Genomic DNA, 19,912 nt, shown 5'->3' with positions numbered 1-19,912 from the left:
TTCTTTATACTTTATGTGGGAATCTTTAAACATGCCCAAAAATTTATTTGCTGATTACTGATGTTCATATTTCTAAATCCAATTAAAATTTCGCTGTAGCTTGTTCTTTCCACTAATTCTTTCGATGGCTTCAACTCAGTGAAATCGACGTCCTCCTTTCGTTTGAGGAGAAACACCGTGGGACGTTATAGTTGTTGAGAGTTCATTTTTTATTAGCATTAATTTTTAGAAAAAGAAGTTTCATTCAACTGGCAGAAATGTTTTGGTGTCTTGACCAGTAGCTATACTCATGTTGTCGATTTTCCGGTAAACTTTTGTGTTAATGAATGCTAAATTACGCGTTGTCTTTCGGACGGTTGACTCGGCAATGATCGTTTCACCAGGCTTTGCTACACTCTGATACCTGACTGAGTTAAATTAGCTCTTAAATAGTGTTTCTTGGTTTGTGTTTCAAAGTACAATAAATGTTTGGATGAAGTTTTTCTGTAGCTGGGTAGTCAAAAATAATTTAGTTTTTGCTAAGGAATAAGACCTCTCTGTTAAGACTTTTGGGAAAACCGAATTGATCGGAACCATTCTTATTAGGAATCTAAAAACTTACGAAATGGATAAATCCACAGAACGGCCACCTGTCGGTCTACCGGAAGCGAGAACAGCCGCAGTGGAAACAATGTTGACCAATGTTGCAGTAAAGCCACCGTGTATTGTGCCGGATGGATTAAGATGTTCATCAGCTACCTTCAACTCAATTTCGACATGTCCGTCTTCAGTAGCTTTGTTTATCACACACTGCAAGTAAAAGAGTAAATACAGATGAGCTGTCCAGTGATATCTTACTTGTTATTGGAAAAAGTGAGGGACTATGCAAAGTTACCGTTATGCGATACAGAGAGGTTGTTTTTTTAACTTTCTAAGAGTCAGTCATCTTAGTCGAATGATTTATCTTCCGGTTTATTGTCACAGTCATTATGCCGAAATCTTTACCTAACTAATATACCAATCAATGCTAATTGTATTACTGTAAATGACACCGTTTCACTTTCAAAGCTCATTTTTATTTTTACAAAGATGAAAAAATGTATATATAGTACTGACAATCAAGCTGAAATTTAAGTACTGCTTTGAAATTAAGTATTTTACCTTATCAAAGCGACATTTATTCAGCCGGAAAATTATATGGTTGTATAAATTTCACCCTAATAATATTTGTTTTTTGATTGTTATAAATAAGAGTTTGGATGGTGTTATATAGACTGTATATCACTCTACTTTTTTGGATGATATTTTTTATTATGTGGAGAAGTTGAGAACTTACATTCCGTACGCAATACGCGAAATCCTTCGTTCCTTCGAAATCACGAAACATCTTTTTTAGATAGATTAAACTTTTGTTAGCCATATTTTCTGCAAAGAAAGGGAATATATGAACTACAAATTACTATCATTAGATAATGTCGAAACCTATAATCGGCTGTCCTTTTTCCTAACTGGTAAGTAAAACACGCTCGCTGTTTGTGACGGGCTTATTTCACTGTGGACAAATATATGCCGTGATTTTGTTGAGACGTAGTGAAAGCAGTTTGGAGAGATGGTTGTTGTGTAAGATTAGGTTGTGGGGAGATTTCAGGATTATGATGGATCCAGCATTGTTGAAACAGCAAGCAGCATTCAAAGCTCGAGCTTCACAAGCTATTGAAATGGCGCGGAAAAGTACGGCGTCCACGTCGCATTCCACGTATGAGTATGTTTTTTTTTTTTTCTTGTTATTTCTTTTTGTTCAGAACTGATATGTGTAATTTTAATATTTAGAAATTTTAGTGCAGAAGCAAGTCGGAAGAAAAAACGCAAAGTGTACAACGATTTGCAATTATCGACAAAATGTAAGCTTTTTATATCTCACTTAGTAATTTGTACATGTTACATCTTACCAAACAGTAATCGATCTCCTGTTAAATATTTTATCCGTTGTTCTATGTACAGTAAGATCGCATTATTTTTATTTGACTTTAACAAATATCAGTACTACATGAAGGATTGTGCATAGACTGTAAGATTTTTCATTAGCTCATAGTTTGCATCGATATCAATATCAAATTATTATTTACCGTTTATGTAGAAGCAGTGCTTCTAGAAACTACGTCAAAAAGAAATGTTTCTCGAGAGCCAACATTTCTATTTGTATGAAATTCCATTCTTCAGCTTCTTCCGACTTCAGTTCTAAGAACGCTCCTTCTCATTCGACATCAAATGCAGTAAATTTTGGAACAATGGCAAAAATTGTTGATTACATGAAGGTAATGTGAATTCAACTCTTCCGTCGTTATTCATTAATGATCTTTCTTATTGAATTCAATTTTTGATGGTTAGATTTTAGCTGTAATCTTTTATCATTGCTACTTATAGAAACGACATTTATCATCGCAACAGTGGCCATTAAGTTTGAAGGAGATACTGGAGGAATTACAAATATATGATCTGGGAAAGAAATCAGAACTATGGCTTCAAGAAGTTCGTTGTAAATTTTTTCCTTTGGTTTTTCTTAATTGAGTCTTTTGGAGAATTCATCACTTTTTGTTCGTAATTTGAAAGATTTGAATTTTAAAGTTTCGCTGAAATTTTTGGGAACAATTACGATTTTTTCCAAATGTTGATGGGAAAATTTTCCAACTTATGATTTCAGTTCTTCTACTGACTTTTTTGATCTAATATTACGGAATAGAAATTTCTGTTTTAGTCATTGCCAACGAATCCTCGATTAACTGTTGATGAAAATGGGAAATATCTTTTCAAACCGCCTTACAAAATCAAAGGGAAGAATTCTTTATTAGCACTGTTAAAGAAATATCACATAGAAGGAAGGGGTGGCATTTTGCTGTCGGATCTCAACGAATGCATACCAGCTGCTGAAAAGCATATTGAGGTTTATTATATAAATTTGGAAGGTTTTCTAACTTTTATGTTTTTTTCTAGAGGTGTATACAAAAGTTTTAATCTGATTTGATATTGGAAGCTTTGGTCAGTTAAGAGTTTTAATAGCAATGATAGATCGAAGAATGCAGCGGTCTCTGTGAGACAGTATTGATTTTACTAAAGTCTTTTTAGGCACTTAGTAATGTTGTAATTGATGTACAGACGATGATCAACAAGCGTAAAGATCACGTTTATTTTTATAATGATCCTGATACCGATTACGAAGTTGATGAAAGTAAGATACATCTTCTGTTCACATATTAAGAAAAAATCTTTCGTTTTCAATTCACGTTATCAGCAAGGAATTTTGGTAGTTGTTCTTATGATAATAATACTTTTTAATAAATTAATGATACTAAGTGACATAATATTGAGTTTCATTATACTGCAGGATTATTTTATGTTATTTATTAGAAAGATTTTTACCTGTGCAGAAATAGTGAAGCATTTAGCAAATGAATTTTCGGAGGAAAGGAAGTTTTTTGCAAGTCTGAATGTGAAGAATATCGTTCATGTGGCTTTCTATTTTCTCTTTTAATGTTGAAAGAGTAGCGTGTACGAATTTCATTTAAATTTGTCAGCCATTTTTGCAGAATTCAAAAGTTTATGGAGGAACGCATCTGTTGATCATTTGGACGAGAAGAAGATCGAAGAATATCTTCAGAAACATGGTATTGATGTGATGAAAGATTTAGGACCAAAGAAAACAACTTTCGCACCGCCAAAACGAAAACTTCCACGACGACGAGCTAATCAGAAAGTTCATAATGAACATCTGACTGATGTTTTAGAAGACTATTCAACTTAATTGCTGTTCTGATTAAAGTACTTTAGTTTCTTTAAGTGGAAATGTGCTGCTATCGAAGTCATGATTCTTAGTTCAGTTTCGTGTATGACCCACTGATTCATTTCTTTACTTTATTGAAACAGTTCTATCACATCATGTTTACATATAAATAAATCATCCCCTTGCATTGATAATACTCAACATTGGCATGTGGATGTTATTTAACGAGTTTCTCATTGCAGTGTTTCCCTCTTTTTTTGAGTTTTTTTTTTTTTTTTTTTTTAAACAAAGTTTGAAATTCTAAACAGAAAATCAAACTGGTTAATTGATTTCTATGTCATAGAAGAGATATTAGGCGTTTGATATATATATATATATATATATATATATATATATATTTATATATATGGTGCATACAGCAAATTTTCACATTTACATCCTACGGTTAGTTGGATCCAAAACTTCTCGTCTACCGGGATAAAAATTATTTAGCATAAGTTGCTGGGACAAAAATTATTTAGCATAACTATCTAAACATTTTTGGGTCAGTAGGAGAGAAGTTAAATCAAGCGGTTAGTTGGAAGGAGGGAATAAATTTTATATTTTAGTTGCAAGATATCAGCAGTACCTGTTTTTACATTGGATCACTAAAGGAGCAATGTAGTCATCCAATCACGGAATTTGAAATCGCTTAAAACAGGAAATGCCCCAAATCGCTATCTTTTAGTGACCTTTGGTACCCAATAGCGGTAGTGAAATTAAAATGTAAACAATGAAGCAGGGAAGGGGGAGAGGCGAGAACAGCCTGTTTGGATGGTCGCGGGTCATGCTGATATCCGGAACGTTTTTGATCAGTGATGCTGGGAAGTGCAGCGAAAAAATGGATGTTTGCAATTTCGTAGGTTTTGTAATCGAGGGCATGACAGCGTGTGCTGTGCTGGATGACTTTTTGATTTGGTTGACATGATATTTGACCCGGATGCAACGACATGGTGTGCAAGCGACTCAAATTTCAGCGATAAGGTGGGTCGTATGCAATGCATTCTTTTTGCTTATTAGAAACCTGTTTGTAGATTCGAGCAATGTATTTCTCTTTCTTTTTTAGCAATGTTACATGAATCAGAGGACAACAAAAATTGCATCTTGAAATGGAAATAATGGAATATAGTAGTGCATTGCTTTTCTCTGGATTCTTTCCATTAGCTGTCAATGGCATATTTCCGCTTTTCTAAGCCTTCTTTGAATTGCAATGCAATAAGATAAGCATATCATGGTAGTGTGGAGAAACGAATGTTTTTTTGCATATATTTAGTAAGAATGAAGCATTTGATACAGAAGGCGCTAACCATTCTGTATGGCAAATACTTATAAATTTTGAGAATTTTAAAAAGGATAAATTCTGTGCTTATTTGTTCTTGTGGACTATTTTTAATTATCTTTTGGCATTCGCATTTTTGAAAATGATTTGTCAGTTGAAAGAATCGATTATTATATCGCATTTGGCAATAAATATGTTTAGCAAAGAAATTTTTTTGTTAAAAAAAAGCGAAATTTTTATTTCAAAGAAAATTAATTTCTTCAGTACTTTTTCTTGTTTAAATGGGTGGCCTATTTGGACTTGACCTCACCTTCTCTTGACCCCTTTACTACTCTTGACATTATATTTTGTATTTTAAGTGCAATAAATCTCGCAATTCAATAAAATCTGCAGAAAAGAAAAAATGTTTATTTCATGTGAACCGAAAATGACCGTTCATTGATTTTTTTTTTTTAACTTGAAAGATACAGGAAATTTCCACATTTACTAACTTCTTATGAATAACAATGGCAACAACAACAATGTGCAAACTTATACTTTTTTCTTCAGCGGGAATTCTTGCAAAAGAATGAATATACTTGTCTTATCTCTTTTGAAGGTCAAAGTATTCTACTCCTTTTCAAACAGTACATAAACAATCCAATATGTTCTTACATAGGCAGTAAAAGTATGTAAACAAGTAAAAGTATTTGTCATAATTCTATATTCCTTTTATCCAAAAACTCTCTCTCTCTCAATATTATTGCATATTATCCAACAGGTGTCATATGAACAGCAGGTAATTAGTAAACAAATGAAAGTTTTATATCAATAAAAAAAGTGGTTGCTTAACTTCCGGTGACTTTCGATAAATAAAATCCTAAGCGATTACTTTTCTTTGGCTCATCTTTTATCTTTAACTACACCATCAACACATACTGTGCTCCTTCCAGAGATTGATTACCTAACTTCTACGATATTTTTTTGCAGCACTCAGTGTCTTAATGCCGCAATACTGTATGATCGGTCGGTGTCGATCGGTTATGATCGGTTAAAGCTTATTGCTATTGCTTCTTTCCATCAACCATAACAGGGAGAAGTTATTCTCATCACATTGTTATTTAAAAAATTGATGACTTCTAGTAATTTTGATATTAGTCTTTCTATAAACTCTCTGTCCGACAAATTATTATGAAACTGAAGAAAAAAAATCCATAAGCCAACTCTATTTTTATCGGAATTTAATTTAGCCTTGAAAATAAAAAAGAGTAAGCAAAAAAAAGACGGTAAGCAGTCTAATTTGATGGTACTTAAAACAGATGAATTTTAGTTATGTCACATTAACGCAATGGATATAACTATGGAAATTTTTCATTTGGCTTTAGCGAGCGGGAGTGTCGAAAATATTACACTACGAATATAAATCAGGATATGAAATATCAAAAAGGAATTGGTTGATTGGTTAAAATTTTGAACTGGCTATGTTTTTTTTTTTTTTCTTTTTTTATTTAGCAGATAGTGAGAATTATTTTTCAGGTCATTTAATTAAGAGGTTAACAATACATTTCTACTGACACAACATTGTTTTTTTTTTCTTTTGCTTTCGTTTTTTTTTGTTTTTTTTTTCTTGTTTTTTTTTTGTTTTTCGTTTGTGACAAATTAAGGAGAAATAGCCCATTTACATTTGAAAAGGATTTCTTTTCCTTGTAAAACTGGTTTTTTTTCGCTCCAAAAATCCAGAAAATTTTAGGATATTTTGAATTGCTGTTGTTTGACCTACTGGTGCTGGGTAGTTAGTAGTAGTTGTAGTTGTAGTAATAGTAGCAGTACTTGTAGTAGCAGTAGTAATAGTAGTAGTAACAGTACTGATAGCGGTAGTAGTGCACATCTATGTCCGTGTCTGTGTGCAAAACATGCTTTTACTTCCCGGAGGGCATAAAATCCTGTTTTTCGGAATACGACGAATTGGTGCGTTCAGGCGCAACTAAGAAGCCGTGATTACAACCTAATTATCCACGAAAATCAAGGAAACAACAGCAACAATGACGATTGACGATGAATTTATGCGTGAACTCCACTTTTGCGGATTTTGAACCTTCCGCCTTACCACCAATTCATTATCCGCCCATTTCTCTCGTTAACAACAAAACGCAACAGCAATAGCAGCAATATGGTAGAAATATGGGAAAAGGAATCATTACCCACAGTTGGGATATAAAAATGTGCTGATAACGATCCAGTTACTGATAAACGACACCGCATCCACTACCTTCCTCTTATCTGGCAATGTTCTACTATACTTGTCACCAACAGTGGTACCATTGTACGGTATACATTATAGGTGCTTTACTTTTACTGCTTACTCAACGGATACAAGCGGAATTCTTCAACGTCCATAAACCTGACCGAGCGCTTATTGTGTTATCAGCACCATCCATATGGTTTGTTATCATGACTTTATCCAGGCTTGAACAAATATTCTTGGGCCTAACCTAAGTTGGTATGTGAAGCTAAGAACTCGTCCTAATTAAATTAAGTTAATAAACAGAATTAAATTAAGATGTTTTATTGTTGCTTATCATCCTTTATGAGTTTTTTTTTTTCATTAATTACATATACAATATAAATTTCTAAATAATATTCTCAAAAATTTAAAGTTTCTACAAGTTAATTATTTGTTGTTTTATCAAATACATTAGCAAGTTAGTCTTAAAAATAGACTTAGTTTTATGAGTCTTACTGCCATCTAATACTTCTATTTCTTCTAACCTACGACCCTTGCTGCTATCTTTCAAACAACATGGCAGGTCATGTCAATCTTGTTGTTGATATGAAATGTTTGGACTAAATCTGGACCGCTGACTAGCGAGTCAGTTCTTTTAACTCTTTCTAACTTCAATAATATTTAATGATTATGTCAAGATATGGTCATTCCATTCCAGTAGTTCCATTTCTGGACAGTTGACCGTGACAGATTGATGGATGTGAGATTGATCATTTATCTGTACATTGCTGGAACCAGTTTTGTGTGATATCTAATTGTATCGTTAATTCTCTTTTCCCGAACAACTGAAAAGGGGCCAGAGATCGTGTCAAAAAAAAAACTTTAAAAAATTGCTGATTAGTAGTAAGGATTTTGATGAGTCTAAAAGTCTGAAAGTGTTATAATAAAATTTTTTTGCGGGAAGGTTTTTTTCGTGCTAATTTAAACTTTTGTGTTTTATTTAAATGCTCAAATTGTTCAACTGCAAATTATTGCTAAGAAATTTGTTGCTTTTAACTTGCAGTTTTTATAATTACATAGAATTAAATATCTTGCTTTTTAGGGATGACAATTATCACGATTTATTTGAGACAATTATTGCATTCCAGATCGAATTTGCAAAAACAATACACGGTAATGAATTTGGATGAAATTCTTATTTAAAAAATGATAGTTACAACAATTTTGTTATGTTACTTGGGAAGATGATATGTTTTTTTCCACTGATAGGATCTAGAACTTAGGACGAAGGTGAGTGATACCTTTGACAGCAAAAAGATACTTTTAAATCATTTAGAATTTTTGGCATAAAGTTCGGGATACTAAAACTTGTTTTTTCCAGTTTCGAACACTTATATGGAAAAAAATTCAATTTTAAGTTATTCAGAAATTGTAAAATTTTAAGTGTTTGTATGTTTGTGTGTATGTGTGTTTTTTTTTAGTTCTAGTTAAATTTCAATTAAGTTTTGACCTTTTTTTGCAGAACATGATAATGTGGTAATACTTGCTGATAAGCATACATTACCATATTTGGATGGAAGAAGTCCGTCCGTGAAATCACGTTTACCATTAGATGCTTTGATTCAGGCATCCGTCTATGATATTAACATCAGAGATTTTGCACCATTTGGTGTACGACAACTTGTGAAATTTTCTTATAGGTGAATTTTTTTTCTTTTTGTTTTTGATACGATTTTTTTCCCTTTCTCTTCTTTCTTTCTCGAAGCATTTTCGGAAAATTCAATTTCATTAAAAAGATTAAATTCACCTATAAGACATGCTTAATGTAAAAAATATGCTTAACAACTTCAAGTGGGGCTTGAAAACATTACTAGTAGAGGTCAATGACTTTAAAAGCCTAACTCTACAGTATGTTAATCAGAACATGGTTTTGTTTTTTTTTTTTTCTTTGGCCTAAAATACAAAATGTTATGATAATATATTTACCAATGAAGCGGACTTGATGGATTTAATTCGAAGACTGGTTCTAAAATGATTGCTTTCCTATTTGAATCGGAGAAATTCACAATTATTGAAATAAAAAATGCGTCAAAGAAGCGTAAAGATTAAAGAGCATTTATAATCTATACTTTGAAATAAGTGATAGGAATTATTTGTAAAACGAAATCAATTCGAGGCCTCCTAATTTTGCAACGATTGCCGCAAGACAAATCGATGAAAGTATTAAGCGATTCATTGAGGATTATAAAATACGCGTTGATAAGAAAGAATTAGAACTGATACTTTCCGCACAGCACGTTGTCGATAACGGTATCAACAGAGCTATCATTGATAAGGTCTGTAATGAATTTTGGAACTACTGCTTTGTAATGAAAAGATTTGCAATATCTGTGCCAGTAATTTTATTGTTACGTAAACTTTCATTTATCCATGAGGTTTAATCCAGAATTTATAATTCAGTTAGAAAATTGCAGGGGTTTTCGAAGTTGAAAATGACCAGTGAATAAATTTATTTTTCTTTGGGATTTTAAACAACTCCTGAAAATACTTAAAATATTTTGATCGCTTCCTGCTGTAATCAAACATTGTAAATGTCACTTGAAATGGTTCAGAATTACTAACACATATGCATTTGTCGGAAATATTTTCTCGTTTATAGAGAGTACTGGATGAAAATCAAGGAAAAGTACCAGAATGGGCTATTATGATTAAGCTCTTCAACGCTTTCAGGAAGGTATTTGTCTTTTAATTAAATTATCTTACGAGAATTTTGATTTGATATTGTTAAGTTTGAAATTCCTGTTCGGCATCACGTGCATTTCACGGCATTCATCAGTTTCAGGATATATACACATATATAATTTCAGCCATTTATTTCTTCAACTATTGAAATGCAAGTATCAAAAGTCATTTTAAAGATATTTCTCTCTCATAATTTTTACGAAATTTATTGAATAGACGGAGTGTAAAATTGGATTTCTTTTCTTTCATTTCTTTTTCTAAATTTCTTTGTAATTATTGATACCTGTTATGATATTTGTAACACTTTCTTCATTCCAATATTCCTTCCTATTCATTACCTTGACTTGATTTGATAAAAGCAAATCTATTATCAGTATAGGTGACCATTGTGGATAATCCAATGAATACGACACAGTTACGACTGGATGACGTTATGTCTTTCATTGATGATCAGGTCAAAACTTTTTTTAGACAGTACAACTCTTTCATTTCAGTAATTTTAAAGTTCGAAGTAAAATTTGGTCTTGAAATCGAGGTTAATGAAAAAAATGTCGCAGAAATCAGAATTAATCTCAACGAAATATGAAATTTGTTAGATGTTATCGAGAGTTTTCGTTGTACATCACAGGAATGAAATTTGTTAAGTTGCTGTTCTTAATTGTAATTTATGCATCACTGTAGCTATTAATATTTCTTTATTATTAAGTTTAGAAATAGGCATCATTGGGATTTTTTTTTTTACTTTAGTATTATAATAAACTATTTTAGATATTGGTAATACCAACGTTGGATAAAGATATGAGGGCTTATTTGGACGCTGAATTGTTTAAAAAATTCCGTGATGAAGTGATGTTAATTGATCTGCCAGCATATTTGGATAAGGACAGAAGAGGAAATTGTGGCATGTACACTGCCATATTAGCTACTGATAAGTAATGATTTGTTTCATACGAAGATAATAAATAACTATGTAATGCACCTGGATTAGACATTAAGGTGATATCAGATCAATTAGAAATAATTAATGATCAAATCCTAATTACTGCAATAAAGACTTCGAAGAGAATGAATCAAAGAACTGTCAGTAACATTCACAGTATTTTTATAAAATTTCCAGTTATATTGAATAATTCTTGAAAACTCAAGATTTCCCTTCTTTGATTGATATCTAAATGTAATTTATTCCATAGAATTCTAGCTAATCTTCTGAAACCAACATTTAATATTGATAAGAAGTACTTATAGATTTTTATACGTGCCTGTGTTTGGGAATGATCCAGGGAATTGGAAGAGAGGACATTCAACAATGATGGATAAAATTATCATACATATGATTGAGGTATTTTGAGCTTTCAACTTTCATTTCATTGCAGAGTTTTCAGGATATTTATTGAACATTCCTGAAATGTAAAATATTTCGAACGGTGTCTCCTAATGGTGTCACTTATTAAATAAATCCTAAAATGTGTAGAAAAGATGCAATAATTTCCGTATTTCATAAATGCTAACTTTCATTTTTAACTCTTTTATCTTTGCAATCATGAATTATTCCAGGTGAATACGCGAAAAACCGTGGTACCAGTTAATGTGCCACGAACGATTTGTGAACGTGGAATTTCATTACGATCACTGGCCTGGACATTACGAGGTAATGTTGCCGATCACGTTATTCAAGTTGCACGTGGAACTCCAGCTAAAATATTTGCATGATCTCTCTCATACGTACAAAAATGCTATATACAAATCTGCTCAATTTAATATTTTGTGCTATTTAATTTTGTCGTAATAATTAATAATCATCATTATTGCATGTTGATGAAAACTTTGAAACCAATAATTCATAAACATTTCATTCATAAATTATAGATAACTGAAAACTGACATACTCATTTATTTCATTAACTTTCATCATCTTTATTCCATACATCCTTTTTTCGGCTTTTAAATATAATGAAATATTACTACTAAATGAAAAATTTTATTCTCTAAACATAATTTGGTATGTTTTTAATGAAAGCCATTCATTATTGAAAACTGCTGAAATTTCATAATTAAGAATTGCATTTATCACTTATTTGCTAACTCTCATCAATCTTACATTCATTTTTTCGCCACGCGACTCTCAATCGTTGTGCCATGCATTTTGTGATTATATTTCTGCCGTAATAATTTAAGAATGAACACTGCTCGATATTTTTTTCTTATAATATTGTTGTTAGCATTGCCATTGAAACCTAAATTCAGGTTCTTATCACTTAATTAACTTGTGTGTTAATTTATTAATAAAACTTATGATTCTGTAATTTCAGTGCTTTTTGATACGAGAAATATTAATAAACCTCACTTCTCTCATGCCAATTTCACTTTGTTTTGTAATACACCTTCGGCATCTTTTCTGGATTTTTTCATTCGATTCAGATTTTTCAGTTTCGTTAAATATTTGTCCAAATTATTTCAATTTATTTTTTTTCTCATTAGCTAAATGTGGAATTTATTTTTTTTTAATATTACTGAACATAATTCAAAATATCTGTTTGCCGACATATTGAATTCCACTCTAACAATACCCCTTACCCAAATTCTAATTATATAACACAAATTATGTTTCACATTGCATCCTGTGCCAAACTCGCAGAACCTGAAAATAATTTTAGCAGAATTGGTAACCTTTATTGATATGAACATTAGTCACATCCAAATTCTTTCGTCTGAAATAGATTCATTCTTTTTTAAACACATTAAACAAATTTTTTTATGTAATAAAAGAGACAGTAATTCCACATCATCAACCACAAAACAACAGTAATATTGTCAGATATGCAGTCAAAAGTTTCAGCTATTGCCAATGATTAGTCGTTAAGTCGATTCCTTCAGCTCTTTAAACTTTACTCTTTTCAAAATTTTTAAATTAAATGCTAAATTCCTATCCAACACAATAAATCATTTCATAGAATACTACCAAATAATATAGCAAGAAATGAATTTGATATTATAATGCTACAAGTTTAGAACCTTTTATCCTTTTAGAAAAGCATTTACATTTGTCTGTGGTACAACTAATTGACAAGGAGTAGAGTTGAAACTATCAGAAAGAATTTTGATTTCCTTTAAGGTAATGTAAGCTTCGATGCTTTATTGTCTCTGATGAAGCTATTAAATCCAAAAAGAAATTCAAGAGAAAACCGGAACTAAAAAAATATATATATAAGAAAACAAAACATGACAATCACATGTTAAACAAAGCATGACAATCAAAATACAAGTAACAAATTGATCAGTTATATGCACAATAAGAAGTAATATGAATAAAAAAGGAGAAAAAACACTGCAAATGACATCACAGTTGATGAGAGAATTGAAGTTTCCTGAGGAAAAGGGAGTAGATGTAGGAACGCGATACGGTATGATGAGATTACTGTATACGACAGTAACGCTTTCTTTTTGAGTTTGATTTTGATGGGATTAAGTCAACTCCATCCGATGATTGTCGTTCTTGTTGTTGAAAGCTTCTGTAGAGAAAGTTGTTGGGAATATAATTAGAAGCAATAGATCTGCTCAAACGACTGATTAAGTAATGATACTTAAATGCTTAAGCAGGTTTATATTTTACATTCTGAAATTTCCATCATGTCACATTCGTCAACTACATCAATTAAACTGATAGCTAATTAGTGATAAGAAATTAGTCAAATGACTCTTTCATATGAATGAGCGAACCGTATCAAGCGTACTAAATTATGAAACGATTCATCGACATTCATTCGATGTTTCGCGGAACATTCCACATATGGTACTCGTAATCTCCTCGCCAATTCTTCTGCTTCTTGTCGTGAAATCTTAAAACCTTGCTAAACTATGAAAAAAAAAATTATAAATTAAAAAAGAGTTATGATTTAAGATAATCATAAAAGAGTTATGATTTCAAATGATAATTTGACTGACTCTCAATTTCCATAAGTAATAATTAATGAAAGAATAACAAAGATAATCTGATGTTTCCCCTTTCATATCGCTCTATTACTTCATCACGAATTGATAGTATATCAGTTATCAAGAAGAATGTGAAAAATGAACGGCGTGATAAAGGAGAAAGATAAAGATACGAAATCATCGTAAACTGCCGACCCATATTACCAGCCACAATTTTCAACACTCAAATTTTATCAATCATTGTTCTCTGTAATCTTAAATTTCATGTATCAGATTAAAGTATCACCCTCAGGGGAGTCTTTATCGTCCCCTTTTCCATCCAAATAATTTAATTTTACGACATAGAAAATGGGACAAATTTATAGCTTCACTAATTGTTAACGTCCTTCATTCACACAAGCATCAAGCATTTGATAAACTATCACCGATCACCGATCAGATGAATAAAACATTTAATTGTTAAAATAAACATTAGTTATATTTGAAGTTATTTTGAGTAAAGAGATAAAGGAAGGAATACTTACAAGCCTATCACTGTCGAGATCAGCTTTATTGCCAACAAGTATTATCGGGAATTCATCCCGATCTTTCACCCGAAGTATCAATTTATATAACCGGATAGCTTCTTCAAAGCTATAAAGAAAACATTAGTCAAATTCGAAGTTTCTCATTTTTAAAAAATTCTAATAAAAGTGGAAAACAAAGATAATAATTATGTGAGGAGATAATAATGTAACTATTTCTTCATGTCTTTTTTATGTTTGAAAAGTTACAATTAATTTAAGATTAATTTAATTAATTTAAAACAGTTAATATAAATTTAAAACAACTAGAACCAACTGACCTTAATCAACGTCATAGTTCGGGAGTTAACTTACTTACACTATTTATGTTAAACTATCATTAACGATGACAAATATTTCTTATAGGATATTTGTCTTCCTATTTTTAATAGTGAATCGTAAAACTAAAGTTTTGTAATTAACAAGTGCAAAATATCTTAAAAAAGGAAAAAATAAATAAATAAAAGTTTATAAATGAAAGGATTGAGAAGGTAATAATGAAAATCAAAAGAAAAATGAGTTTTGACGGATTTAAAATTTATAATTTTGAAAGATTTTCACACATTTCTTCAAGCGACTTATGTAAGAATTCATCTTCTTTTGTTATTACTTTCATTCTGCTTTCTCAATATCATTAAATCACTCTAATAAAAAATACTTCAGAGGGCTTTTAATTGCTCCGTAATTAATGACTGTGAAAGAGAACACTTACGAGAAACGGAAGAGGAATGACTTAGTGAGCTAAAGAAAATTTCAAAAAAAATATTTTTTTGTTGCCCTTAATGATTCCATCACTATTGTTATCGCTATCAGCACACTAATAGCATTATTATATTATAATTACGATGATGCATCAGATATTTTAAGTACATGTTTTGGAAGTTTATTACAGAAAATATTGAGAAACATAAAGATATAAGAGAAATTTAATTAAATAATATTTAAAATTCCTTTATTCTCTCTGATCACATATTATAGCTTATTTTGGAAACCGTTTAATGTTTCATTGATATTCATATGATAAAAAGGTTTTAAATTTTGATTTAAACAGAAAAAACATTTCTTAGCATGTTTTCTTTTTAACAAATGGCTTCTTTTATTATACGAATCATATCAAATGCAAACATTTTAACAAATTTCCCGAGAAATGTATCAGCTATGACTCGTCGTCGTTCTACTTTTTACCTTGTCTTTTCAAAATTCTAATAGAAAAATTTTTATTCTGTTTGTACAATTTATCAATATGTTTAGCTGTTCGTTTACTTTGTTGATCATACCATTCGTCTATTTCTAACATTTAAAAAATTGTCGTAATAAAAAGTAGCCGACTGGATTTGCTCTACTACCAGAAATTGAAATTTAATGAATCAATTAGACAAGCAAAACAAATTTGAACAGTCTGATAAAATGCTATCTATATTTAGTTCCATTGTATAACTATTTGTTAGCAATTATTTTGATTACAGAAATGCAAATCATTATGATGCAACTGATAGAGATAAGGACAAATAAACATTTGAAAGTATAAATAATCACACAAATATCAATCACAGTAACATTATCCCTTATCACTTTATCATCATTGTTCTCACTACTGTCACCAATGCTACGTATGTCACCTAAGCTGCCGTAACTATACTCTCAGTAATTATTATAACAACAAATGAAACAATAGTCTCAGCTTTATTAATATCCCATCTTCATTTCTACTATTCATTAAAACAAATTTCAATTTGTTTCTAGACTCAATAAATAAGGCATTCATCAATCTCATAAGAAAAAAATTTTTTTTTTATTTTCCATTTCTATTATTTAGCTCGCTATTTGCTTTAGTTTTTAGCAAAGAATGAAGCTAACTTGTTGAAATTATAGAAATTATCACTATTATCACTACCATGATTATTCCCTTCTTAATATGATAACAGCTAGACAAATATGACTAAATATCATATATACATCTATTTGATGGTCCATAATAATCTATTTATTTTAATCAGATTATCAATGTGAAACTGGAAAACATCAATATTTAATTAAACTTGCACTTAACTAATTATTATTGATTCTTGTTTGCTAAAATAAACTTTCCTAAATTAACTATGCTTACTTTCATTTCTAAATAATTTCCGTAATTCATTCCTAAATTACTAGGGAAAACAGAAATAACAACCTATTTCGATCAGTTACAGAGAAAACCAGTAGGAACCCATTGCCTGAACGTAAATATTGTTCTCGCATTGTGCTGAATTCCTCTTGGCCAGCCGTATCCAGCACTGCAATGTTAATCGATAGCTGTAGAAATTTGAATTTAAATTAATATTCACAAGCTAACAATGCAATTCATTTGAAAATTTACCCTTCCAATATATTGATTTTGTGCTTCAATTTGGTAATAAATTTTTAGTCATAAGGGAGTTAATCTTTTCTAGTTGAAGACTTGTGCCTGATTGATTCCAGAAAGAAATGATTGAAATTGCCATCTTCCCTTGATAACATATTATATTGATTTCTTTTCATTTTTTTTTTTTTTTTGTATCTAAGTGTGTTACCGACCAACAAACTAAATATTTTCCATTGCTCAGGAAAATATATAACAAAATTTTAAGATATAAAAAGAAAGGTATTTCAAATTACATCAATTTTTATTACTTATTGATTCCTTGAGTAGATGATGAATAGACGAAATAATCCAGTTGTTGCATGATTTTGTACGAAAAGGAACAATCAAATGAATACAATAAATTAATTATTAAAAATTTAAAAAAGAAATTAAATACAAAATCTTCAATTAATTTCCTTTAATATCAAACAAATAATTGATTCAGAATTATTTCAAGGATTGAGCGCTATTGACAGAAGCACTGGGAATTTAATATTATTTGATTATTTTCAAATTTTTCCACTCAAAGGATTCACATTCTCAAATTTCTAAATTAATTGCCTTTTGAGCTAAATATGACTATATCGATTATCTTAGGAATTTGAATATGAAATTTTTTATTAAGCAGTATATTACAATAATTACGCGATTTTTCTTCTTAAATTTCACTTTAATTGAAATTTTCGCTAGTCGAAAACTTGTTTTCATAAGATTTTGAAATTTTTAGGACAACAGAGATCAATAGGAGTTTCTTTTTAAAAAAAAAAAAAAAAAAAATGCAATTCTGGAGTTTAGAACAGTGAATGTAAAAAAAGAAAAACAGGAAAAACATTTGCGGAAAGAAAAAGAGGAAAAGGGGAAGGGAAAGAGAATGAAGAAATCTATTTCAATAACTCGTTTCATACCCGATTAAAATATTTCTAAAATTTGAAAAAAACTAAAAAATGACCTTCTAATTTGCAGACATCATCATCGACAAAGCATTGTTTGGTATAAGAATCCTCAATTGTTGGATCGTAATCCATTACAAAATGTCTCTGAAATTCATCCACACGTAAGCATTAATTAACAAAAATAGTTAACGATAATATCATGAAGATTTTAAATAAAGCTTTCTAAAGCTATCGAAAGCTTTTTTTCCGTTTATCAATATAAATGATAATAATGATAAAAAAGAAAAAGTTATTCAACTAAGTAACAGAATTTTTTCTCCTATTTTCCTTTTTAATCGCCAAATTTTAACTTCCGTTTTGATATTTTTGCATTAGAAGAAAGCAATGACAAGTGTACCAAATGCTCTTCCTATCACTCTAACTTATCACTTATCAGAACTTATCAAAATTCATTACTAGTTAGTAGTAAGGCACCAGTGATGAATTCATAAAACTACATTAATGTAAAATATAAGTTGGAGTATGAAATGCACATTTAAATTTTGTAATATGTTAAAAATTCTTTGTTAACAAAAAATAGTATATTAAAAAAAAATTAAATTCTTCATTTTATTCATTTTGCACAAAAAGAATAAACTCTCAAATGACTAATTTTCGTAAGAATAAATGAAAGAAGAAAAGCACACTGATGATAAATTGATAAGCCAATAGAAAGGATAGATTACGTAATGAAATTATACTAAAACGTTGTCTTTATTAGGCAAGAACAGAACTGATGGAAAGTTAAACTTTTTAAATTTTTGAAAAAACAATGAACTGAAAATATATGCTGAATCGTATAGTAAATGAAATTTAGAAGAGATTTTGACAAATCATTAGATCACTCCCTGAAAGAAATCTTCTGTACCTTTCATGATAATTTCTAATTTATATTCATAGCAGCAACAATTACACACCTGTACAAACTGGATGGTTAAAGCGGATTTGCCAACACCGCCACCGCCGACAACGACTAGTCGAAGAACCGGAGGTGACTGCTGCTTCCAACGTCCACCGCCTCCGGAGGACATCGAACATTAAAGATCGCTTTTATTAGGGTGCGAAGTTTTAAACTCCTTCAAACTGGCGCAAATATTACACTTAAAAGCAGTATCATATTTATTAATAATGCATGACCAGTAGAAGTTTTCAACAATAAGATTTTAAATTTAAACTTGTTGACTAATAAGGTAGGGGAAAGATCAATGAAGTGATATGAAAATGACATTGAACCAAAATGACGCAGCTCTTTCCTTTCTCAAATATATTGAAAACTTGCATAGAAATTTTGACACAAAATTAAAAATATTTTGCAACAAAAATTTTATTCAACAAATTTCAAAGAATTAAATTCTCTTTCAAAAATAGCATTATTGAGCAATAATCGATGTGATTTTCTTCAAATAAGGAAGACAGATTGAACGGATCTAACTTATCAAATTACTCAAATAGATCACTTCGATTCAAAAATAACCAATAGATCATATCCTAGATTATGCCATAAGATCAGTGGGAAGTGGTTCACCCGCTTCTCTCCCTACAGTCGAAGTTGGAAGTGAGCTACTTTACTACAGGCACACTACATCAATGGAAGACTTCTGTTACGAGAATGACAATTTTACAGTAGAAAATCTGGGCAGGGCAAGTTCAAACAGCATAAGTAAATAGCTGTGAATGGCAGGGAGACACCTCACCTCGTGGCAGCACCTCCCGGGGTTCACACCGACTATTCTGAAATGTGTATGCTCGATCGAAATGAAAAGGAGAAGTAGAGCTGGGTGGTATATACTACGCCTTTCCAGTCATCCCGTGCTATATATATGTGTGTGTGTGTGTGCACTTATTGTTCTGAGTATATGAGTGCACCGGTCTGTTTGTTGGCATGTTGTGTGTGTCTGTGTACGTGTCCGTGTGTGTGTGTGTGTGTGTGCATACGTGTTCGTATGTGTGTGTACGTGTGTGCGCGCACACCTTATTGTTCTGAATATATGAGTGCACCGGTCTGATTGTTGGCATGTTGTGTGTGTGTGTGTGTGTGTGTGTGTGTGTGTCTGTCTGTCTGTCTGTCTGTCTGTGTGTGTGTGTGT

At 30.9% G+C, this 19,912-nt stretch overlaps 4 protein-coding genes across 6 annotated transcripts; 2 read left to right on the top strand and 2 right to left on the bottom strand.

The window, feature by feature from the left end:
* Positions 1–240: 240 nt before the first annotated feature.
* Positions 241–1,399, bottom strand: Bm9797 (the record flags this gene model as incomplete). 2 transcript variants are annotated; one of them, XM_001900756.2, is made up of 3 exons in its annotated part: positions 241–403; positions 602–789; positions 1,316–1,399. In XM_001900756.2, 3 exons carry the CDS (start codon positions 1,397–1,399, stop codon positions 241–243), a joined length of 435 nt encoding a protein of 144 aa, XP_001900791.1. The 2 variants fall into 2 exon arrangements, with proteins under 2 accessions (XP_001900791.1, XP_042935068.1); XM_043079134.1 differs by having other exon boundaries at positions 377–407.
* A 232-nt stretch (positions 1,400–1,631) lies between these two features.
* Bm4361 (Transcription initiation factor IIE, beta subunit, putative) lies at positions 1,632–3,778 on the top strand (the record flags this gene model as incomplete). The annotated part of the gene is made up of 7 exons (XM_001900757.2): positions 1,632–1,741; positions 1,819–1,880; positions 2,200–2,294; positions 2,404–2,508; positions 2,735–2,920; positions 3,103–3,205; positions 3,564–3,778. The coding sequence occupies 7 exons, from the start codon at positions 1,632–1,634 to the stop codon at positions 3,776–3,778; spliced, it is 876 nt and encodes a 291-aa protein (XP_001900792.1).
* Positions 3,779–6,967: 3,189 nt separating this feature from the next.
* Bm9798 (Uncharacterized protein) lies at positions 6,968–11,730 on the top strand (the record flags this gene model as incomplete). The annotated part of the gene is made up of 10 exons (XM_043079133.1): positions 6,968–7,022; positions 7,396–7,495; positions 8,381–8,451; positions 8,801–8,978; positions 9,455–9,614; positions 9,938–10,012; positions 10,400–10,474; positions 10,789–10,952; positions 11,266–11,359; positions 11,575–11,730. 10 exons carry the CDS (start codon positions 6,968–6,970, stop codon positions 11,728–11,730), a joined length of 1,128 nt encoding a protein of 375 aa, XP_042935067.1.
* A 1,702-nt stretch (positions 11,731–13,432) lies between these two features.
* On the bottom strand, positions 13,433–18,856 carry Bma-ras-1 (T-cell receptor beta chain ANA 11, putative; the record flags this gene model as incomplete). Of its 2 annotated transcripts, XM_001900759.1 has the most annotated exons (6): positions 13,433–13,529; positions 13,738–13,856; positions 14,475–14,583; positions 16,684–16,786; positions 17,843–17,930; positions 18,743–18,856. In XM_001900759.1, the coding sequence occupies 6 exons, from the start codon at positions 18,854–18,856 to the stop codon at positions 13,433–13,435; spliced, it is 630 nt and encodes a 209-aa protein (XP_001900794.1). The 2 variants fall into 2 exon arrangements, with proteins under 2 accessions (XP_001900794.1, XP_042935066.1); XM_043079132.1 differs by lacking the exon at positions 18,743–18,856 and having other exon boundaries at positions 17,843–17,918.
* Between the last annotated feature and the right edge of the window lie 1,056 nt (positions 18,857–19,912).

The sequence above is a fragment of the Brugia malayi genome, assembly GCF_000002995.4.
Source record: "Brugia malayi strain FR3 genome assembly, contig: Bm_v4_Chr2_contig_001, whole genome shotgun sequence".
NCBI classification, from domain to species: Eukaryota; Metazoa; Nematoda; class Chromadorea; order Rhabditida; family Onchocercidae; genus Brugia; species Brugia malayi.
This window is presented reverse-complemented; position numbering and strand designations above follow the sequence as displayed.